Below are 19,695 nucleotides of genomic sequence, written 5' to 3' on the forward strand. Positions count from 1 at the left end.
GTAATTAATTTTGAACGCTGTTCTTGCTTAAATAAAGAATGGTTGCTGTCACTTGAATTACAAATAAAATGCATTTCCTTGAAAGCAACTGCTCTCTTCTGTCTAGTTCAGTGGCTTCCAACCTTTCCTTTCCTCTGCCCCACACCCCTAGAAACGGTTTTGATTCATGCCCACAACTCCTACAAAAGGTAATATTGCAATTTTGAAGGTGAAGTCTAATTTCCATTTTTGAACCAATACAATATTGTGGGTGAAACAAACGGAAGTATATTATTTTTGTAATTCAGTGGAATTGGCAGGGCTTAACCTTAGTTGTTTTTTGTTTGGGGTTCTGACAGGTTGGGGATGAGGCTGGGCCTTTCCCACGTGATGGCTTGGCAATGGGCCTTTGACAATCTTAAAGCATCCTGTATTAGGGCAAAGTACAAAGGACATAAACTTGGTATTAAAGAATCCTAAACCCATGAATTTTTTGTTGACTGCTTTACAAAACCTAATCCTGATTGTGCCTCCTCAAACTCTGATTCAGTATCATAGTACAGGTCAAGGAGGCAGGAATAACTTGTTGATAGAGAGCTTATTGGAAGTTTTTGCCAATCAAGTGCAAATCACTCAGATACTCAGTTATGTTCTACCCAACACTAGTTTAATGGCCACTTGTCTCAAGATTAGATAATAGTGTTAGTATTATTTTCTTCTGTGTTTGCATGTTCAAAAGTGATTATGAATATGTGTTTATACTTCTATCACAAAGGGAAAAACAAACCATCAATGAAGACCAAAATCAGTCAGCAAGTAAAAATTATACTTTTATTTTCAAATTGGCGTAAAACCAGAAAAGAACTGGTACTACATTTGATTCTATGTTGCCGTTGAAAAAGGCCAAATGACTTTTGGAAAGGGCATGCAAGCCCGCAAAGAAGAAACACACAAAGACAACAAATGAAACCCGCAAAATATGCTCCAAACAAACCAACCAACAAAAAAAATCATTCTAATCATCAGACACTGATATCCAGCTTGAAAAGATAAGATGTACAAGAGAATTGACATGGATAAAAATGGTTACACAGATGCAATTTAGCTGTTTTTGTTTTCTTTTATTATTTTTTTTACATTTTAATTATTTAAATACAGGTTTAGGTGCTTTTCAGCTAATGGAAAAAATCAAAGGCAAAAGTGCATAAGTCACAGAAGGCAGGAAAAAATAATAAAAATAAACCAAGCCGTGAGAAACCACTTCTCCCAGGATAGAGGTGAAAAGGCTAGGAGAGATTCAAAAATGAGTATTTTATTTGGTCCTCTAAAAATATTTATTCACATTATGTTACTTCTTATCTTCTTCACAAAAAGCAGTCCTCTCAAGGATTGTCTATACATGATTTTGCCTCATTCTTATCAATTAGAAAAACAGCTACTGCTAAACTTGTGCTTCTGTCTTAGCACCAAGAAGAAGGTGGCCTCTCTTCACCCAGCAGTCACCACTGTTGGCACAACCTAAAGGTTTACCCCAAGGTTAGGTGGTCCCTAGACACCTATGTCCCTCTATAATGGGCCTTAAGGGAAAAGCTGACACCATTCCTACTGACCTTTCTATTTCTATAAACGGACCTTTCTGAGGTGTAGCTACGGCGAAGCGGAAACAGAAGCATTCCTCCCTTTTACACCTTTTTTGCTAGTGCAAGTGTCCAAGGGAAATGCAGAGACTAGGAATGTTTTGCAATGGGGAAAAAAAAAGACTACAAAAATGTTTGTGCTTTTACTTCCTCGTGATAAGGATTTTCTCGTCATTTGGTCACTATTTCTGCCACTGATCGGGGTGAGTGCAGGAATACTGGTTTTTTAACTGGGGGGCAGGGACCCCTGTTAAGGGAATTAAAATCCTCCTGTGAGATTAAGCTGAAGATACTAGTGTCCTGAACTCCACTATGTATAAAGAGATGAAATATTTATTACATGAATGACAGTATGAAGCATCTCTTTGTATTCAACTTACATGGACTTGAACACTGAAGGAGAAAGTTCTCCCTAACTCTTGCTTAACGTAAGCCTCTTTTTCACCTCTTGTAAAGAGACTAAATGGGTGCTTTTACATCTAACCTATGGTTATTTTCTGCACCAAGAAGTCCACAGAAAGTGTGGATATAATGTGTGGAGAAGGCTAGTTCCCAATATACTGTCTCTATACACAGGAGGAAGAAACAAAGATGAAGCAAAACAAGAATGGCAGAAAATTTGAGATAATGATGAGTTTTTCCACTTTTTCCTGATACAGCCCAGGAACTGGAGAGGGTACCAACTAAAAACAGGAACCAATTCAGTGGATCCAAGCATCTCCCTGCAAGTGTGCCTATGAAGTTAATTCTTCAAACAGTAAATTCAAAAATTTCACCTCTGCAGGTCTACTCACTAACCTGCTTAAATTGTCTTGGTGAGGACTCAGTCCACAACCAAATAATGAGACATAGAGCTACTCACATTTCATTTAAATATACTATAAATATTTCCCAGATATCACTTCCATTTGGAGAGATCTGCAATCTCATCATATCGAAATTAGTAAGAGACACCAGGTCTGAGAAATATTTCTATGGGGCTCCAGCTGTGTATTACTCAAACAGGATTTGTTCTTCTTTGCCAGCACCTAAGTAATTTTTCAAAAGAAGCAGGAGAAGGAACAACCTGCAGAGAAGGAATGGTAACTGAAGCATTTCACTCTCATCTACAGGCTCTCTGTCCAGCCTTTACGCTTCCTTCATACCACCCCTAGTTTTCCAGTTATATAGTAGTTCCCTGCTCTTTTGATAGCAAAATATTCCAAGGAATTTGCTTTTGGTCCATGATATTATCCCAAGCCAGTAACACCATCTGCTAGCTTGATACCAGAGAAAGGGCAAGAGGTATGTTTCTAGTGCAAGGTATTTGTTCCCCTAACCCGCTCACTCGACTGCTAGGCTGGCTGGGGACAGGGGCAGGAGAGAGAGCATAAAAGATTGTAAACATAGCTTGGCTCAAAAGGTACAAGATAGGAGATGAGCCCATCCATTAGCCTTTTGGCTGACAGCACTTAGTTCAGAAGAACAAGTGTTCAATAAGGTTCAGCCTTCAGTGAAGCCCCAAATAGCCCTCCCCCCCCCCAAAATTAAAAAAGAGCAAACTGGTCCCAAAGTTAGCCTCTTCACAGCAGGTATGATTTTTCTTGCCTAGAGCTCCTTGTTACAGATATAGGGAAGTGTCCACCTATTTCCACACACTAGGTGCTAACAGACTTTAGGATTCTGCAGGAAAAGACAGACAGAAAGAAAGAGAAAAGGGAACACTGACATCAGGGATTTTTTTTTTCTAAAAAGGGATATATGCAGGCATTAGCTGGGGGAGTCTTGCATAGGCTGCTTCAAAGTGAAGCTACTTCTGGGGTGGTCAGGACAGCAGCAGGAGTGGTCAGATACTATTAGAATATGCTGCTCTTCGCAGGAGGTAGCACCAAAAGTAAGCTGTTTAAACCAATATACATTAGCTACAAAGTTTTGGGCAGCAGTTTTTGGTCCTGAGCACATTCTACTCTAGCTCCTCTCTCCCCAGGATACAGGGTGCATGTTCTCCACTCCAAACCTAAGGTAGACACTCACTCTTACTCCTCCTGAACTTTTCTGTACCTGTACAACAGCAAATATTTTATCTTTTCTCAGCCTTGCAGGCATTAAATATATCCTGTCTCCCCCCTCCCCCAATTCTATCAAACACTCTCTTACTTTCAAACAAATAATGTGATTTCTTCCAAACTGTTATTAAAAGTGTATAGAAAATAAGGTTTAATGTAAGTAAGCAAGGATCAATAGGCAGAGATCTTGGATAAGTTTTTCAATAGAAATGGACTGGGGACTCCCCCCCAATTACTCAAAGCTCCACACTCCCCCAAAAGCAAGCACAGTACTGGTTTCTGCCTTTCAGTCCTACACTACTTCCTGTTCACTGTAGCACATTAAGGAGAGCTCAATTCATTCTGGATCAATCGATTCCCTGATTGGCAGCTCCCTGGGGAGGGAGAAGGGTAGAGTGCCATGTTCCATAAAAGCTGGTCTTTGAGAAAAGTCTTATTTGAGATAATAACAAAAAGAGTGCCATGTTCCCACTCCAAGTTCAAATCCCCACCCCAACCCCAAAAAAGCTATTTTGGCAGAAGAATAAAGATGACCATGTGAGAGGTTCAGAACAAAATAACTTGACGTTTGATGAGAAACAGCAGAGAAGGGATAATGGAACAAGAAGCACATGAGACCCCTCCCCTGCTTGCTTTCAGGGTGACATCAGTGTGGGGCTCATATAGCCTCCACGTAGTTGGCCGGAAGCATGCCTGTATCGCCGGTCCGCTCAACGGTGCCATACATCCAGCCATCATCAATCTGCTGCACGTTGATGATGGTATCACCATCCTGAAAGGAGACTTCATCCTCGTCGGCAGCATTGTAATCATAGACTGCACGGAATCGCTTCTGGGGTTGGGGAAAGCAAGAGAGTAGAGTCAGGGCTCAGAAATGTTAGAAAGTCCAAAGCAGCTGGGGGAGAAAATTTTATTTTTATGCTTATCAAATTCTGTATGGTAGCTAGCAATTTAGGGAAAGGACCATGACCAAGGAGCATCCACCTGAAGTGGCTGCAGTACCAGCCTTGGCTGGAATATACTGTTCAAACTTCTGTGCTTGACCACTGCCAAATCAGAATTTTCATAAATTAATTTTCATCAAATTCACTTAATTTTTTTAAAAGAACTTATTTAACTATTTCCATGAAACATTTTATGGTACTGTTATTTTAACTGTACTCCAAGTACTATTAATTTTATCACTTACAAAATTTATAAAACTAAACTGTAGCACAGAATATAAACTAAGTATAACATAATATTGAGATTAAGACTGAAGAGTGTTATCAAGCATCTTCTTTTTGCATTGACGCTTTGTTCCTCTGCTGGGTTTCTATGCTCTATGTGCCTATAGGAGGATTTGGTGTGAGTGAAAGTGCTTGGCCAAAGGATCTTACCTGGAGATAAAGGGGGTAGACTTTAGCACCTTATAGTTTCATTTTAAGGAAACCCAAATGACCAATGGTCAAAAGGTGAACCCTGAGAGATGGCCATGGACTCAGAATGAGCTGGAAATATAAGAGCCTCTCAACAGGTCGCTTAGACCAATAAATTATTAGCTTTACTTATTTTTCCTATGGAAATATTGGAAACCTTTGTTTCCTATGCACATACATGTTAAGACCTTCTTGTTCATTTCCCAAAATCTACACATACTGGTCCAGTATATAAATATATTGGTTCAATGTCTTTACAACATAATGGCCTCATTTATTATTTAGCTTGTGGGTTTAACTTGGGAAGATTATTTTGTTAGCTTTTCACCAAACATTAATGGACAGTACACATCTCAACTGAAAGCTAATTGTTAAGCGTTACATTATTTACTTTAGAGCGCAAAGTTGAACATTTGGCACATTGACCAAAAAAAGCTATTAACCACACCTACCCACCCACAATGCGGAGAAGCAGATTTCTGCAAAGGGCTAGTTTTCATTATTGTTTCAGTTTCCTTTCTCCTCCCACAATAGCTATTTAATGTCTGGCTCCTCTATTCTTTTCCTAGTTTCACGCTTACCCCTCCTCCAGATGGAGCATTACGCTGTATTGAAACAGGTGCTGCTGGTTCCTTGTAGCCATAGGACTGAGAGGTTGGCTGTTGTGGTGGCTGGTGATGGTAAACTGTGAGACAAAAGATGTTACTGTTAACTCTATGATGAGCAAAAGGCATAGCTAATGGAATTTCACAGTCATTGGCAGGACCCAAAGTTGGGGCAATTCAATAGTCTCCCTTTTAGTTTGTCCCTCTCTTCAGATGTGCTTCTCCTACTCCTTTCTTCACCAATCTTATTTTTTAAAATCCCAGTTTGCAAAAAATTCTGCAACTGTGGCCTGAAGTCACAAGTCTCTTTCGCACTGTACACTTACAACACTTTAACTGTCATGGCTCCATCCTGAACAATCCTGGAATTTGTAGTTTGGAAAGGAATGGTGGAAAATTCTAAATAAGTCACAAAACGGCACATTCCAGGAGTTCATACAACTGAGCCATGGAAAATAAAGTGGTATCAGACTGCTATAACTGTGTAGTACAAAAGAAACCAGTATTGTGCATCTACTCTAACAAGAAAATGTATAATCTGCTCTATTTCAGGGGTGCAAGGTGACCAAATAAATTCAAAACAAAGCATTATCTTCTGAAGAACATACAAGTAAAAAAAAAGGAAAATACTGTAGTTTGATGATGGCAAACTTATAGTAAATCAGGAGGCAGGTAGCTTTGATTAGTAGTCACAAATATTCACATTAAGACTAGTTCCTTCTTTCCATATTCCATTTCCTTGATCATCACCCAAACTATTCAATTCATTTTGTCCTTTACTTAAATCCTCAGACCCAAAAGAACCAGTGGATCATAATGTGCCTAGATATATCATGCCTCTGTCTACTAACAGTTAAGGTTCTTTGCTCAAACTAGAGAAAATGCAAGAAAGTGGGAGCTCTGCAATGGTTTTGACGTTGCTCCAAGACTCAAGTAACCAAGAGAGCACAAAATGTAACATATTTATATTATACTTTATTTGTATCCTGATTTTTTCTCAGTATGGTTGCTATTGACATTCCCACCAGCTTAATGCCATCCTGACTATTCTATATTCTTCTTAGGGTGGGCAAAAGTAGAGGAAAGGAAATGGGAGAACATTTAATTTGCCCTGATAAACATTCAACGGGACAAGGAATTTCACTTGTTTCAGAATTCATGCAGTTTTCTGCATTATACAAAAGCTGTTAGAACTTTGTACTCTGCATATTATTTGGTAGCTTGTAAGGGACAACAGTTAATGAATAACTGTGACTGTAAGGAACAATAGTTAATAAATAAACCTACCACAAAGCTGATGTAAGGAATATCAGAATGCTTTTCACTTTTAATTTATATTTCCTACCTTTGCACATTCCTGTCATCTTCTGTTCTTTGTTTCATCTAATTCCTTCCCACACATCTACAGATTTACTCATCCAGCTTTTGCATTAAAATTCTGACAGGCCTCGTCCAATGTATTTTCCTGCATATCCATCTCTGAGCTCCTAATTACTCTGAACCTGCTGTCAGCTATTCTGTTGACATGTGGCTATACAGTGGTGCCTCGGGTTACGAAATTAATTCGTTCCGCCATTCCTTTCGTAACCCGAAAATTTCGTAACCCGAAACACTTTTCCGTTAGCACTGGAAAGCCTATAGCTGCACTTTGCAGCATTTGAATTTCGCGCCGAAATGAATTTCGTAACCCGAAAAATATTTCGTAACCCAAAACAGTTTTTGCCAATCCAACTTTTTCGTATCCCGGAAATTTCGTAACCCGATCATTTCGTATCCCGAGGCACCACTGTAGCTGCAATTCATTGTTGCACAGTACACTATTTGGATAAATTGTGGGTAACCTGTATCTGACATATTCCCAGACCATCTCTCTCTCTCCTCACCTGTATGCCTTTCCTGTCACTCTACTTTTGCTCTTTTTGCTTCCTTGGAGACTCTGCCTCTCATCTCTATAATTGCCATGGAATTTATCTGCTCAGTACATGTGGCTCACAACCTATTCCAAAAATCCTACACAGGGACTATTTTATGGTATGAGTCAACAGAGCTATATAGCTTGAGGATGGGCAAAGATCCCATAAGAAAACCTTAGGCATTCATATGGGTATTAGGCTAGATTGCTAGTTCTCCCATGCTCACTTCTCTCTAGCACAATACTATCCCTGTTTCTTACCAGGAGTACTTGGCGGGGCATGATGAGGTTGCTGGTGTGGTTGTGGCTGTTGCTCCACTGGCCTCCTGTAGTTGGCACCCTCCTGGGAGTTGCGACGCTCCAGCTCCCCTCCCTCCCCACCAGGTGTGCCCATTCTACTCTTCTCAAACTCTTCATGGTACTTTATCTATAAAAGAGGGAAGTGACAGTATTAGAGCAGCAATATGCAGAAATACCCACAAACAATTCTTAGACAACGAGTCTTCAGCTTATTTAAAGTTCAATATATTCCCAACATAAACAGTAATGGGTTTTCTCTGATTCATCTTCAGAGTTATTGAGCCAAGCTCCCATTCTCCAACCATTCCCTTCTCCTTTTGTGTCGTGTCTTCTTAGATTGTAAGCATGGAGGCAGGGAACCGTCTAATTAAATGATTTTATGTACAGTGCTGTGTAAATTTACAGCGCTATATAAATAAAGTTTAATAATAATAATAATAATAATAATCCCCGCCCCTCTCTCTGCTGCTCCAGATGTAATTCAGAAGCTGTGGATGATATGCCAGTAGCCATGTGAACCTGCAGAGGAACTAACAGATAATCTTAGGGACAGAGAGATTAGCAATAAAGCCCTTGACCTGTAAGTTGAATATTTGTGCTTTCTAACAAGCATTTTCAACCCTCTTTCCCATCTGTGAAGTTACTGTAATACAGCATATTGGCCAAGTGGTGGCACTGGAAAACTAGCACTCTCATGTACTGCTGATTGTGGTTAACTCCCCTTCTTGTGGTGGATGTATGTGTGCGTGCGCACACACACAGGCTCTGAGAAGAATGGGTTCATATATATTTCCTAGATTACTACCATCAATTCTTCTCCTCTGCATATGTCTTAGCTACCATCTTCTAGTTGGTAGATGGAACACAAACGGGTACATCAAAATCTTTGGATGGATGCTTTCAGACTGACATGCAATTAACTAATATCTAACACAAACCTGACAATCAGGAATGCCAAATGATCAGACACTTGGTTATATGATCCAGTTTCCCAGTTGCAGCTGGCATAAAGACAACACTAGCTACCTGAAGATGCAGCACTGGTATCAACACCTGGCATTCTTGGGAAACTACCAGGGACCCAGGTCTTAGCAGGGTCTGCTGCTGATGCTTGCAATGGGTGAGCCCTTTCACTTTCTCCCCTTGGTCAGCATTGTGAGCTACACTAAAGGGCTATGTCTAGATATCATTTAAATCTTCCAGAATGCCCCAATGCTCTGGAGCATTCTGGGAGATTAAAACAGTGACTAGACCTAATTGTCCAGCACTTTGCTGACACCAGTACCAGTTAAGAGCACCAAGGCCCACTGACAAAGGAGTGTCACTTTGCTCCCAAAACCTGAAACCATTACCCAGAAGATTTACCAAATAAGGTATTCTCTTCAAAACCAAAGAATCACAATTTTTTTCAGCAACAGTGGACAGTTTCTTCTAAACCCTTTAAGCTTCTCCAGAAGTTGTATCCTCTGACACATACCAGAAATAGTTTGCTAGTATTCAGGCATGAGGCACACTTCACAGTAAAAAAATAATCTTATGACTAAATTTCAGGTTACAAAGACCATACAATGCCCCTGTTGAAAAAGCTCCTCTGGCTGATGGTTTGTTTCCAGACATAATTCAAAGTGCTACTTATGACTTACAAAGCTCTCTATGGGTCAGGTCCAGGCTATCTGGCAAACCATATCTCCCTGTATGAGACAGTTTGGACTCTGAAATCATCAGAAGAGGCCTTCTCTCAGTCCCACAAGCATGGCTGGTAAAGGACACAAGAGAGGGCCTTCTTGGCAGCTGCCCCTGGATTCTGCAAGTCCCTTCTTGGGGAGGCCAGAATGGCCCCTCCTTGTTTTCCTTCAGTCGGCTGGCTTTTATATTTTATTTTTATTCAGACAGGCTTTTAAAATATAAAGTCTTTAAAGAATGGGCTAGGGGTGCTTGTATTGTTTTATAGTGTCAAATTTTAAAATGTTTTAAGTGCTTTTATAATTGTTCAACTATATTTATAATGAGTGATCTGTTTAATACTATAATAATTTAATCCTGTTTTAATGCTCTGTTTTGTATATTTTTAATTGTACTGTTTGTTTTAATTGTAAGCCACCCTGAGTCCCAATTTTTGGGGAAAAGCAGGATATAAACAACAACAACTTCACAGGAGGACACTCTAGTATTGTACTTAGGAGTTGATGGCTATGCTCTGGTAAAGAGAAAATGAGATGGAGAAGAACAGGACTTGGGGACAGATAGGATGAATAGAAAATTAATCCAGACTTTTCACATAGTTTAAGATCTTTACGTGGTAACACTGCCTCTACTCTTGCTGATAATTATGATGAAAACAAAACACCCACCCATCCACTTTGTATGAAAGTGGTACATTCTGGAGTCTACAATACAAATGTGAGTACAATAATACAGTGCACCCTTCCTTTACGCGGTAATCTGTTTTGGACCCCCCGTGTAAGGGCAAAATATGTGAAGTCAAGTCCCATCAGAAGTAATGGGGATTATGCCTGCGGCGCGCCCCATAACCTCTTCCTGGCGCATCGAGGCTTCTTCCAGCGCAGGCTTCCAGTGTAGGCTGGGAGCCGCATAAGCCGTGCCCACGTATAACACTGGTGCACTGCATAAACCAGATTCCATAGTATAGATTTTATACTATAGAACACATGTGACAGAACCCTGCAATGGTTAATAAAAATTACTCTTTATCTCTGATTTTATTCACTCAGTAAATGGCCTGCCTGCTGATCCCTTATATTATCAAGAAAAGCTATGTCAGTTGCAGCTCTAACAACCTTAAGCATAATTCCATCATTATAGTGTGCCTCATTTTTTTTCTCCTTAGAAATGTGATACCTAAAGGACTAGTGTGAAGAAGAGACAAGAAAACCACATTTTGTGCATGAATTGAGTTGGTAGTTCAACAGAGAGGGCTTCCTGTCTCTCAAAACCTCAACTAATCTTGTTGCCTTTGTACAGTTTTGTCCTCAGAACCATCCCTTTCGGTCAATTTCTCACCAGTGAACAGTGGCCAATAACTGGAACCACCCTGTGATCTGACAGACATAAAAGACTATAAAAAGGATGGGGGGAAATACTATCCACTATAAATCACATTCATTTTCCTATTCATTCCTACTGAAACCTTTTCACTTTACAGTGACAAGTTACAGCACTGCTCATATTGCTCATTGTTGCCATACAGAGATATATGTTGAGTCCTATTGACTTTATTAAACAGTAACCAATCTGCCTTTTTCAAATGTCACGTGACAGAAAAGCCTGTTAAAATTCCTTCCACATTCTTTGGCCTCAAAGGACAGAGACATATGAGCTTGGAAGCTACACCAAAACAAGCTCCCAAAAATCTCTCTGTTGCTCAACAGATTTCTTCAAAGAAATTCAGCCAAACTGGATTTTTGCTGTAAACATCAGGCAAGGCCTTTTCCAAGATACACATCCAACTGTATTCCTGGGAAGACTGCAGAGGAGTGGACACTAGGCTGAGTCTGTAACTGAGCAGAAGAAAGCAAAACAAAACGAAACAGGGGCAACTGCTTGAGTTAAAAACTCAAAGTGTCTCCAGCAAAAAAATCTATAGAGCAAAGGGCCTGGGAAGGGAATCCCTGTGGGATTAAATTCATCCTGCAGGGCTCCCCTAGAATTAACTCCCACAGCGCCATCTCAGACCAGATGGCCAAAGCAAATTATTAAGGACAGATTAGTCAACAAGCCTGAAGAAAAGTATTTTGAAGCTAGGATTATACAGAGAGGATACTAAGAAGTCACCAAACATGAATTTTAACCACGGGAGCCTTGATATTTCACATGCCTCCCACCTCAAGTTTACATTATGCTGCATCTTTCTCACTTGTATACCTCCCCTCCAACTCTTTCACATTATATAAATTTCCACACTGGAGGAAACTGCTCTCATCAGTAAATGAATATAGTTTCTCTCTCTCTCTCTCATTCACATACACACACACAACAAAGTTGTCACTTTGCTGGTAAAAAAGTGCATCCAAACCATGCTAGGGGAGCATAGATTCAAATCTCTCCTTAAATAGATTACTAGGTCATTCATAGGATGTCACATCCTTCATTCACACTTTTCCACTTCATAAAGTGAGGAAAATACTTCTTACTGGGCAATATGAAAGATGTGTAATTATTTGGTTTGAATTCAATGCATGATAGTTAAAATCTTTGGAGCCTCTAAGACCTCTGTGTATTATTTGGTCAAACACAATCTTCCACTCACTCACTCACATGTACTTCAAAACAGCTGAAAGCTGTACCTGCTAAAAGGTACAAGAAGTTATCGTGGATGCAATTAACATAAAAAACTATTTTTGCCATTTCCCCATATGGATAAATTATGAAGGAGGAAATCAAGCTGGTCTCCTCCCACTGGGCCTTCAAAAGGCAGCCTTAGACAGGCTCCCCCATTCCATCTAGCTTGTGGTGAAGACTCAGTGTTGGGAAGGCTGAGCCCATGTCCTTCCATGTTTGTTCCCTTCTGGGGAATGAAGTGGAGAAGGCTACTATGTAATATCAATAAGTATTTAGCAATTAGTAAAAAACCCTTAAAGGCCAGGCTATGAAAACCATCTGAGTACAACTGGAGTTGTAACACAGAGAGATCAAGTTCAATGAGAAAATAGGCAAAGACTACAACAAAATACCATCCCCCAAAAAACAATAGGTAAGGGAAATCTGTATGCGTTCAGCTGCAATTTCCAGATATGAGATACACAAGAGGGTTAAAAGACAGAACCACCTAGCTGGTTGAGAGGAAAAGTGGAGACCTGCCTATACTCTGCTCTCCAGCTACATTTATTCGTTACCATGTGGCAGCAATCCTCAACCTGGCACCTTCTCAACATGTTAGACTACAACTCCCATAATTGCCAGCCAGCAATCTGGGAAACGATGTGGAGAAGACTACTATGTAATATTTCTGCACAAAATAGTTCAAGCTCCCAGGAGCTGTGATTTTCTGAGAAGACACATTTTGATAATACACTATTTCTTTTCTTTATTTTGAGGGGTGAAGGTAAAACGACAAGTGGTAAAAAATTTCCAGGCTATATTGTTAGTTGAAAGAGTTCGATATAAACACTTCATTCATAAAAGGGGGAAACGTTCTGTCAAGGCAAAAATGGAAGCAATTCTTCTTTTAAATGATTTAGAGGGGAATGCAAAGAAAGATTATTCAGGGAGCAGTACTGGACTAAAATGACTGTCTCATCACACAGTATATCAGAACTCCAAATGAGTTGGATTAGTGACAAATAACAAAGTATACTTTTCATGCTTAAACCTGCCTACTTTGAATGTAATTTTGTATTATTCATTTGAAGTAAAGAAAAAATAGAGAGTGACCAATGGTTTTAGCATTCTGATTTTCTTTAGAAAAGCCAATTCAAGAAGAATGTTCAATTGTGAGGTGAGATATTCAGTGGTTATATTTTACTCAAAGATTTTTGAGGTGGCCATTCTAGTCATTGCAAAACAACAACAACAACAACAATCCGAAAGAATCTTGTGGCATCTTTAAAGAGCAACATATTTTGTCTGGCATATGTGGGCTGGAATCCATAAAAACTTAAAATGAATTGGAATAGCATCTGCAAAAGTTTATGGCAAAATTTAAGTACAACAGGACTCTGTTCCTTTTATCACATTTGAGGCAACAGACATAAATTTAAAACTTTACAGATAAAACTGTTAGCAGAACATACATTTCTTAGTATTAAATTCTATGCATACATTATGATGATATGTGTGTTTATATTTATATCATTACAATAAAAAGGTGAATAAAGAATTCAACAATCATTATATAAGATGGGCACTACTGAGAGTTTAAACCTAGAATGTGCAAAAAGATACCACGGACAACTGGCAGATTTAGAATGGATACAAGATTGGAAGGTTCTCAACAAAATAAAACAATTTTTTAAATAATGTTATGTTTAGAAGGCAACCACAAAATAGTGAAAAAAATTGTACTGTTAAGTTGTAGAGGGTCTATTAAGGGATGGAAACAGAATGTCAGCAAATATTAAATAAGAACCAATATATGAAGGGAAGGAAAACGTTACTTTAAAATCTGTGAATCTGTAAATGGCATTTCGTTGTTTGATGTGTGCGTTGCTTATGGTTAAGCTTAATAAATGTATGTACAGTGGAACCTCCGCATATGTGCGCTCGCCATACACGGCTTTGAGCACACGGCTTAAGCTGCGGCGCGTGCGCGGGGCGGAAGGGGCGGCGCGTCCCATTCAATTGAATGGGCGCGCGCGCCTGTTGCGTCTTGTGCGCGCCCGCGCCGCTGCGCATGAGCCCCATTGTTTACAATGGGGCTCGAGCATAGGCGGAAATCGCCATACGCGGCGGGATCCGGAACGGATCCCCCGCGTATGGTGAAGTTCCACTGTATACAAAATATACAAATTGAAAAAGCAGTACACAGAGTAGCTTACGTTGCTGATTTGATCCTGAGTCTTCTTGATTCGCTGTAGCTCAGGGGTGTCAGCCACCACACTGAATCCTTTCCCTTTATTCTTCTCAAACTCCTCCTTGTAGCGAACCTGGGTATGAAAAGAAAGAAAATAAATGTGACGTTATTTTCCCAGTATCACTATCTCCTCCAAAACGCACAAGTTCCAATTTGAAATGGGGCAAGATGTTGCCCAGAAGCCCCAATGGCAGGAAAATCCACTGCTATCACGGACAGAAACACATCAGATATTGTGACAACAAGGCAAAACATGTGCATGCAGACTTTAAAGGAAAATCACACATATGCCAAGACACATTTAAAAAATAACAACATCTATCACAACATGACCATAGCCCTATTGTCACTCATTACCTGGCAACTGAGAACTGTGTTATTGCCACTGAAAAGTACTTGCTGAAATACTGGGCATAGAGGTTGACAAATTTCTGATATGCACCTTTTCTGAGCTTGAGTTGACATTGGTTGAATTGGATCCTGCAGTTTTAATATACTCCAGGTATCCCAAAAGGATAGTATAAACAGGAGGGAAATTTCCACATTTAAAACTTTGAGAAGAACTGGACTCACTATTTCTTTCAGTATGAAATATCCTTTCAGTATGAAAGGATGTCTTACTGAAGATGGAAAAAGTTTGTTTTCTGCAACTTGAGGATAGGACACAGAACAACAGATTTAAACTACAGGAAAAGAGATCTGACCTAAACATTAGGAGGAACTTCCCAACAGTAAGAGCTGTTTGCAAGGCAGGAGGTTGGATTGAATGGCCCTTGGAGTCTCTTCCAACTCTAAAATACTAAAATACAACTGTGTGATGCAGCAGCTAAAAGGCCAATGCAATTTTAGGCTGCATCAATAAAAGTATAGTGTCTAGATCAAGAGAAATAATAGTGCCGCTATATTCTGCTTTGGTCAGGCCCCACCTGGATTATTGTGTCCAGTTCTGGGCACCACAATTCAAAAAGGACATTGAGAAACTGGAGAGTGTCCAAAGGAGAGTGACTAAAATGGTGAAGGGTCTGGAAACCATGCCTTTTATGAGGAATGCCTTAGGGAGCTGGGGATGTTTAGCCCAAAGAAAAGAAGATTAAGAGGTGATATGATAGCCCTGTTTAAATATTTGAAGGGATGTCATATTGAGGAGGGAGCAAGCTTGTTTTCTGCTGATCCAGAGAACAGGACCCAGAACAATGGATGCAAGCTCCAGGAAAAAGAGATTTCCACTTCAACATTAGGAGGAACTTCCTGACAGGAAGGGCTGTTTGACAGTGGAACAAACTCCCTTGGAGTGTAGTAGAGTCTCCTTCCTTAGAGGTCTTCAAACAGAGGCTGGATGGCCTTCTGTTGGGGATGCTTTGATTGAGATTTCCTGCACGGCAGAATGGGGTTGGACTGGATGGCCCTTGGGGTCTCTTCCATGATTCTATGAACCACAATCATAGGAAAAAGAGGAGAGAAGAGGATGTTATAGCAAGAAAAGCTTAAAACCTCTGCTCACATATATTTTACTGTTTAACCTGAAGATTCAGGATCTTCCAACTCTATGATTCTAGGACTTGTGAAGATACGGGTATAATATTCTCTCTACTACTGCATGCTTTTTATAATGTGACCTCAAGACAAAAAAATTGATAAAATTGAGTTTGCCTACACAAGGGACAGAAGTATGAATGGACTCCCCAACACATTCTGCCCCGGACCCGCTCCAGAGTCATCCTGCTACCTGTTTCTGTGGAGGAAAATCAGGTAGATGTCTACACGTGTCCCTGCATCCGGATGTTTCTTTAGTCTGCTGCCACTGTCCTTTCTCTCACTGTCACTGCCTTTCTTTTGTCAGCTCCATGACAGAGCCAGGACAGATCACAGGTTGGCAGGCACGGTGGCCAGTTATCTCAATGTCTGGGCTAGTTCCCAGCTTGGAATGGTTACAGAAAGGTTTTACAATCCTCAGTGCTGTTGTGATCGGGGCACTCATTTCTGACCTCAGAGCAAGTGAGCATGTGTCAGCAGCAGCTCCAAAAAGGCAAAAACCTTTCTGTAACCTTTCTAGCTAGGAATTGGCCCAGACATGAGGTAAATGGTGGTACCTGCCAGGCAGCAATCTGTCTTGCCTCCCAACCCCCCCAAACCCCTCCCAACCTTGAATCCAGGGTGGAGCCATTATTCACATTAAAGGAAACACTGGAGTATTATGCAACTTCCAGAGTAAAGCGTTTTAAAAAAAACCTAGGTAAGGTGGTATCCCCCAATTTCGTGTGGATAGGGCCACACATTGTGTGGCATTATTACCACAGATTCAGGGTGGGGGGGAGTATGGTTTCTCCTCCCATGTATAGACAAGCCTAGTGTCCTCTTTGGTCCTTCTACAACAGGGGTAGACAACCTTTTTGAGCCGGGGGCCGGGTTGCTGTCCCTCAGACAACTGGGGGGCTGAAGCCAAAAAATAAATAATTAAATAATTTTACAAAAACATTAATTAAATAAATAAACCGGGACAAATGTAGGATAAAATTTTCAAATGGAGGACACTTTTTTTAAAAAGGTGGAGGACACACAAAAAAATGTGCTGATTTTTAAAAAAATGTTAATATAAATGCATGTTTCGGAGGCTTCTATAGACAATTGCCCCCCTTGCCTGCCGCTTGCCCCCCCCTGCCCGCCTCCTCCTGATAGGCCAAAGGCCCCATGCCCTCACGTGAGAGGCCAAAGGCTCCGGCAGCAATCGGCGGCAGGACCGGGCTGGGGCCGGTCCGAAGGCCTTGCCGGCCCGCATCCGGCCCGCGGGCCGCAGGTTGCCTACCCCTGTTCTACAATCTTCAGTGCTGTTAAGACTGTTTGAGATACTGCCCTGAAATCCTCTTTTGGATGAAGCTGCAATCTATATTTTTCAGTACAAAATAAACCTGAATAAATATTTTCTCTCAAACATTTAATTATCTGACCTCAATAATTCAATAAAGTTTAACATATGGACAAATAACTGATCCAAAGCATACTTTGTTTTCTGCATCCTACTCTTTGGGCTCTAATTCTAATTTTGGTATTACCCAGAAAACTGATTTCATATGACAACATGGCTCAGTCTAAAATATACCCAATGTTATCTGAATCAAATTTATCAGTTGCTAAACTCATGAGAAGTATTCTGTATGAGTCTAGATACCAAGAATTTATAATCTCTGAGAGGTAAAATTTCCCAATGTACCCATTCTGGAACTTGATCTGAGTCACTGTAGTCTCACCAGGCAGAGATAACAGTCACATGGAGTTATTATTTCCAGAAACCAGGGAAGTTAAAACCACAAAAGTTGTTGATAGATAAAGCCCTCTAACACTCATCTTTGCATGTCTTTTTCATTCCCCATCCCCCACATAATATCTGACCAAGAAAACTGAATACCTTAAAATAATCCTGAAGAATGACTACAGGCAAACAGCACTAGTGGTGACATACAGCTCCCAACTGAGACCCCTCAGACAATCATCCATGAACAACACGTTATTGTGAACAACAATGGTGCCCTCTCAAGAGCCCTTGGTGGTGCACCTCTACATGCCTTGAGATAACATCCCAATCTCACTGTTACTTCTTATCTAACAAAAGGATACAAAAGTCCAGGAAAACTTCTGCTACCAATCTCTTTCTCTCAGCTAGTCACAAAGGTGTTACAAGATCCCTTTGTTTAGCAATATTTAGTCTAGATCCACTGTAATCAATGGAAAGTTAGTCAATTAATAACTTTAGTCCCATTGATTTCAGTGGATCAACTTTAAGTAAGATTCTATGGATACAACCACTATACATGCATGTATACATTCATTTTACAGGAGGTCTATCCATTTCACATATCCTCAGCATCCCCACAAGCCAACATCATGAATTTTAAAACTTAGCTAGGAGGTTATCCTTGCATGAGCAGTCATGAAGTCTGACAAGAAGAATCATTACTAGCAGAAAACAGTTATTCTGGCCCCACAAGAGATAGAAGATATAAAGTATTTAGGATGAATTTAACGGATGAAAATGCTCTTGATTTTCCTGGATTTCTAGTAGATGGAAGCATTCTGTGAAATTAAAAAAATATATACACTCTTAAACCAATTCAAGGCATATTCACTCATAACTCAATTCTCTTTGACAAGCCTCTTCTTTTTTTGTTCTTCCCCTAAAGACATCCATCAGTCATCCGTTGATGGATACAAACAGCCTTGCCAGCACTTCCAATAGGAAGCATCATAGGAAAGAGAAGATAGTGAATCTTGTTTTCAAGATTACAGAGAGACAGTCATAGTTGCAAGTTGCTTCCTGGATCTCGAATATTTGAGAGGATCCAAATAAACAACAGCCACACAGAACTGAAATTGCAACAAGCTGTTAAGGATCATTCTTTGGGGCTTTGCCTAACCCGTCAGCAGTAGAAGAGCCTTGCTAGGGCAGAACCACTTCCCAGACCTAGGTGTTCATAGAATCACAGAGTTGAAAGAGACCGCAAGGGCTATCCAGTCCACCCCCTGCCATGCAGGAACTCTCAATCAAAGCATACCCGACAGAGGGAATGTTAGTCCTACTAACTTTGCAGGCTGTGCAAATGGTGCATTTCTCTTGCATGCCACATGGTGAAGCAACAGAGTGCTGCAAACAGAGGAAGTGCTCAAACAAAACTGGCTTTCAGTTTTTTCTGTCCTTTTATGGGCACTCAGCTGGAACCAACTCAGCTCTGATGCTTACAGAAGGCCAGACATGAGTGAGTCAGTCAGGCTGGTTAGTTCTTTCCCATGTCCTGCTCAATGCTGGGCTATTATGGCCTGGTAGAAAAAGGATGGAGGGGGTGGGGGTGCAGCTACTTTCTCTTGGTCTTGTACCCTTGTGCTCCAAATGGAGCATTTAAACAGGGAAATCAGATGTGCATTGGGCCACTGCCCCTCAGTACAGAAGTAATTCTGTTCACTAGATCATCTTAAAGGTTTGCAGTGGTTTCTCCAGTTATAAGAAGAGACCACAGTTCTTTACCCCAGAAAGGGACTGCTCAGAAATAAATGGCTTGCCATGTGAGGGCAGGGAACCGTCTAACTAAAAAGATTGCATGTACAGCGCTGTGCAAATTTACAGCGCTTCATAAATAAAGGTTAATAATAATAATAATAATAATAATAATAATAATAATAATAATAATAATAAGTGCAGCCACACTTGCTTTCAACCAAGGTTTTCTTTGCTGGTAAGTGATTCACTTCAACCGTTAATGCAGAAATAAGTGACCTTTTCA

At 40.4% G+C, this 19,695-nt stretch overlaps 1 protein-coding gene across 1 annotated transcript in view; it reads right to left on the reverse strand.

The window, feature by feature from the left end:
• Positions 1–4,079: 4,079 nt before the first annotated feature.
• LASP1 (LIM and SH3 protein 1) overlaps positions 4,080–19,695 on the reverse strand; it is a 68,591-nt gene continuing 52,975 nt past the window's right edge. Inside the window, exons 4-7 of the mRNA XM_042472623.1 lie at positions 14,391–14,498; positions 7,858–8,023; positions 5,661–5,764; positions 4,080–4,493 (exon numbers count right to left, since the gene is read on the reverse strand). Coding sequence (XP_042328557.1) covers positions 4,320–4,493; positions 5,661–5,764; positions 7,858–8,023; positions 14,391–14,498 — 552 coding nt within the window. The 3' untranslated portion in view covers positions 4,080–4,319. The remainder of the gene's footprint in view (positions 4,494–5,660; positions 5,765–7,857; positions 8,024–14,390; positions 14,499–19,695) is intronic.

The sequence above is a fragment of the Sceloporus undulatus genome, chromosome 6 (genome assembly GCF_019175285.1).
Source record: "Sceloporus undulatus isolate JIND9_A2432 ecotype Alabama chromosome 6, SceUnd_v1.1, whole genome shotgun sequence".
Lineage (NCBI taxonomy): Eukaryota > Metazoa > Chordata > Lepidosauria > Squamata > Phrynosomatidae > Sceloporus > Sceloporus undulatus.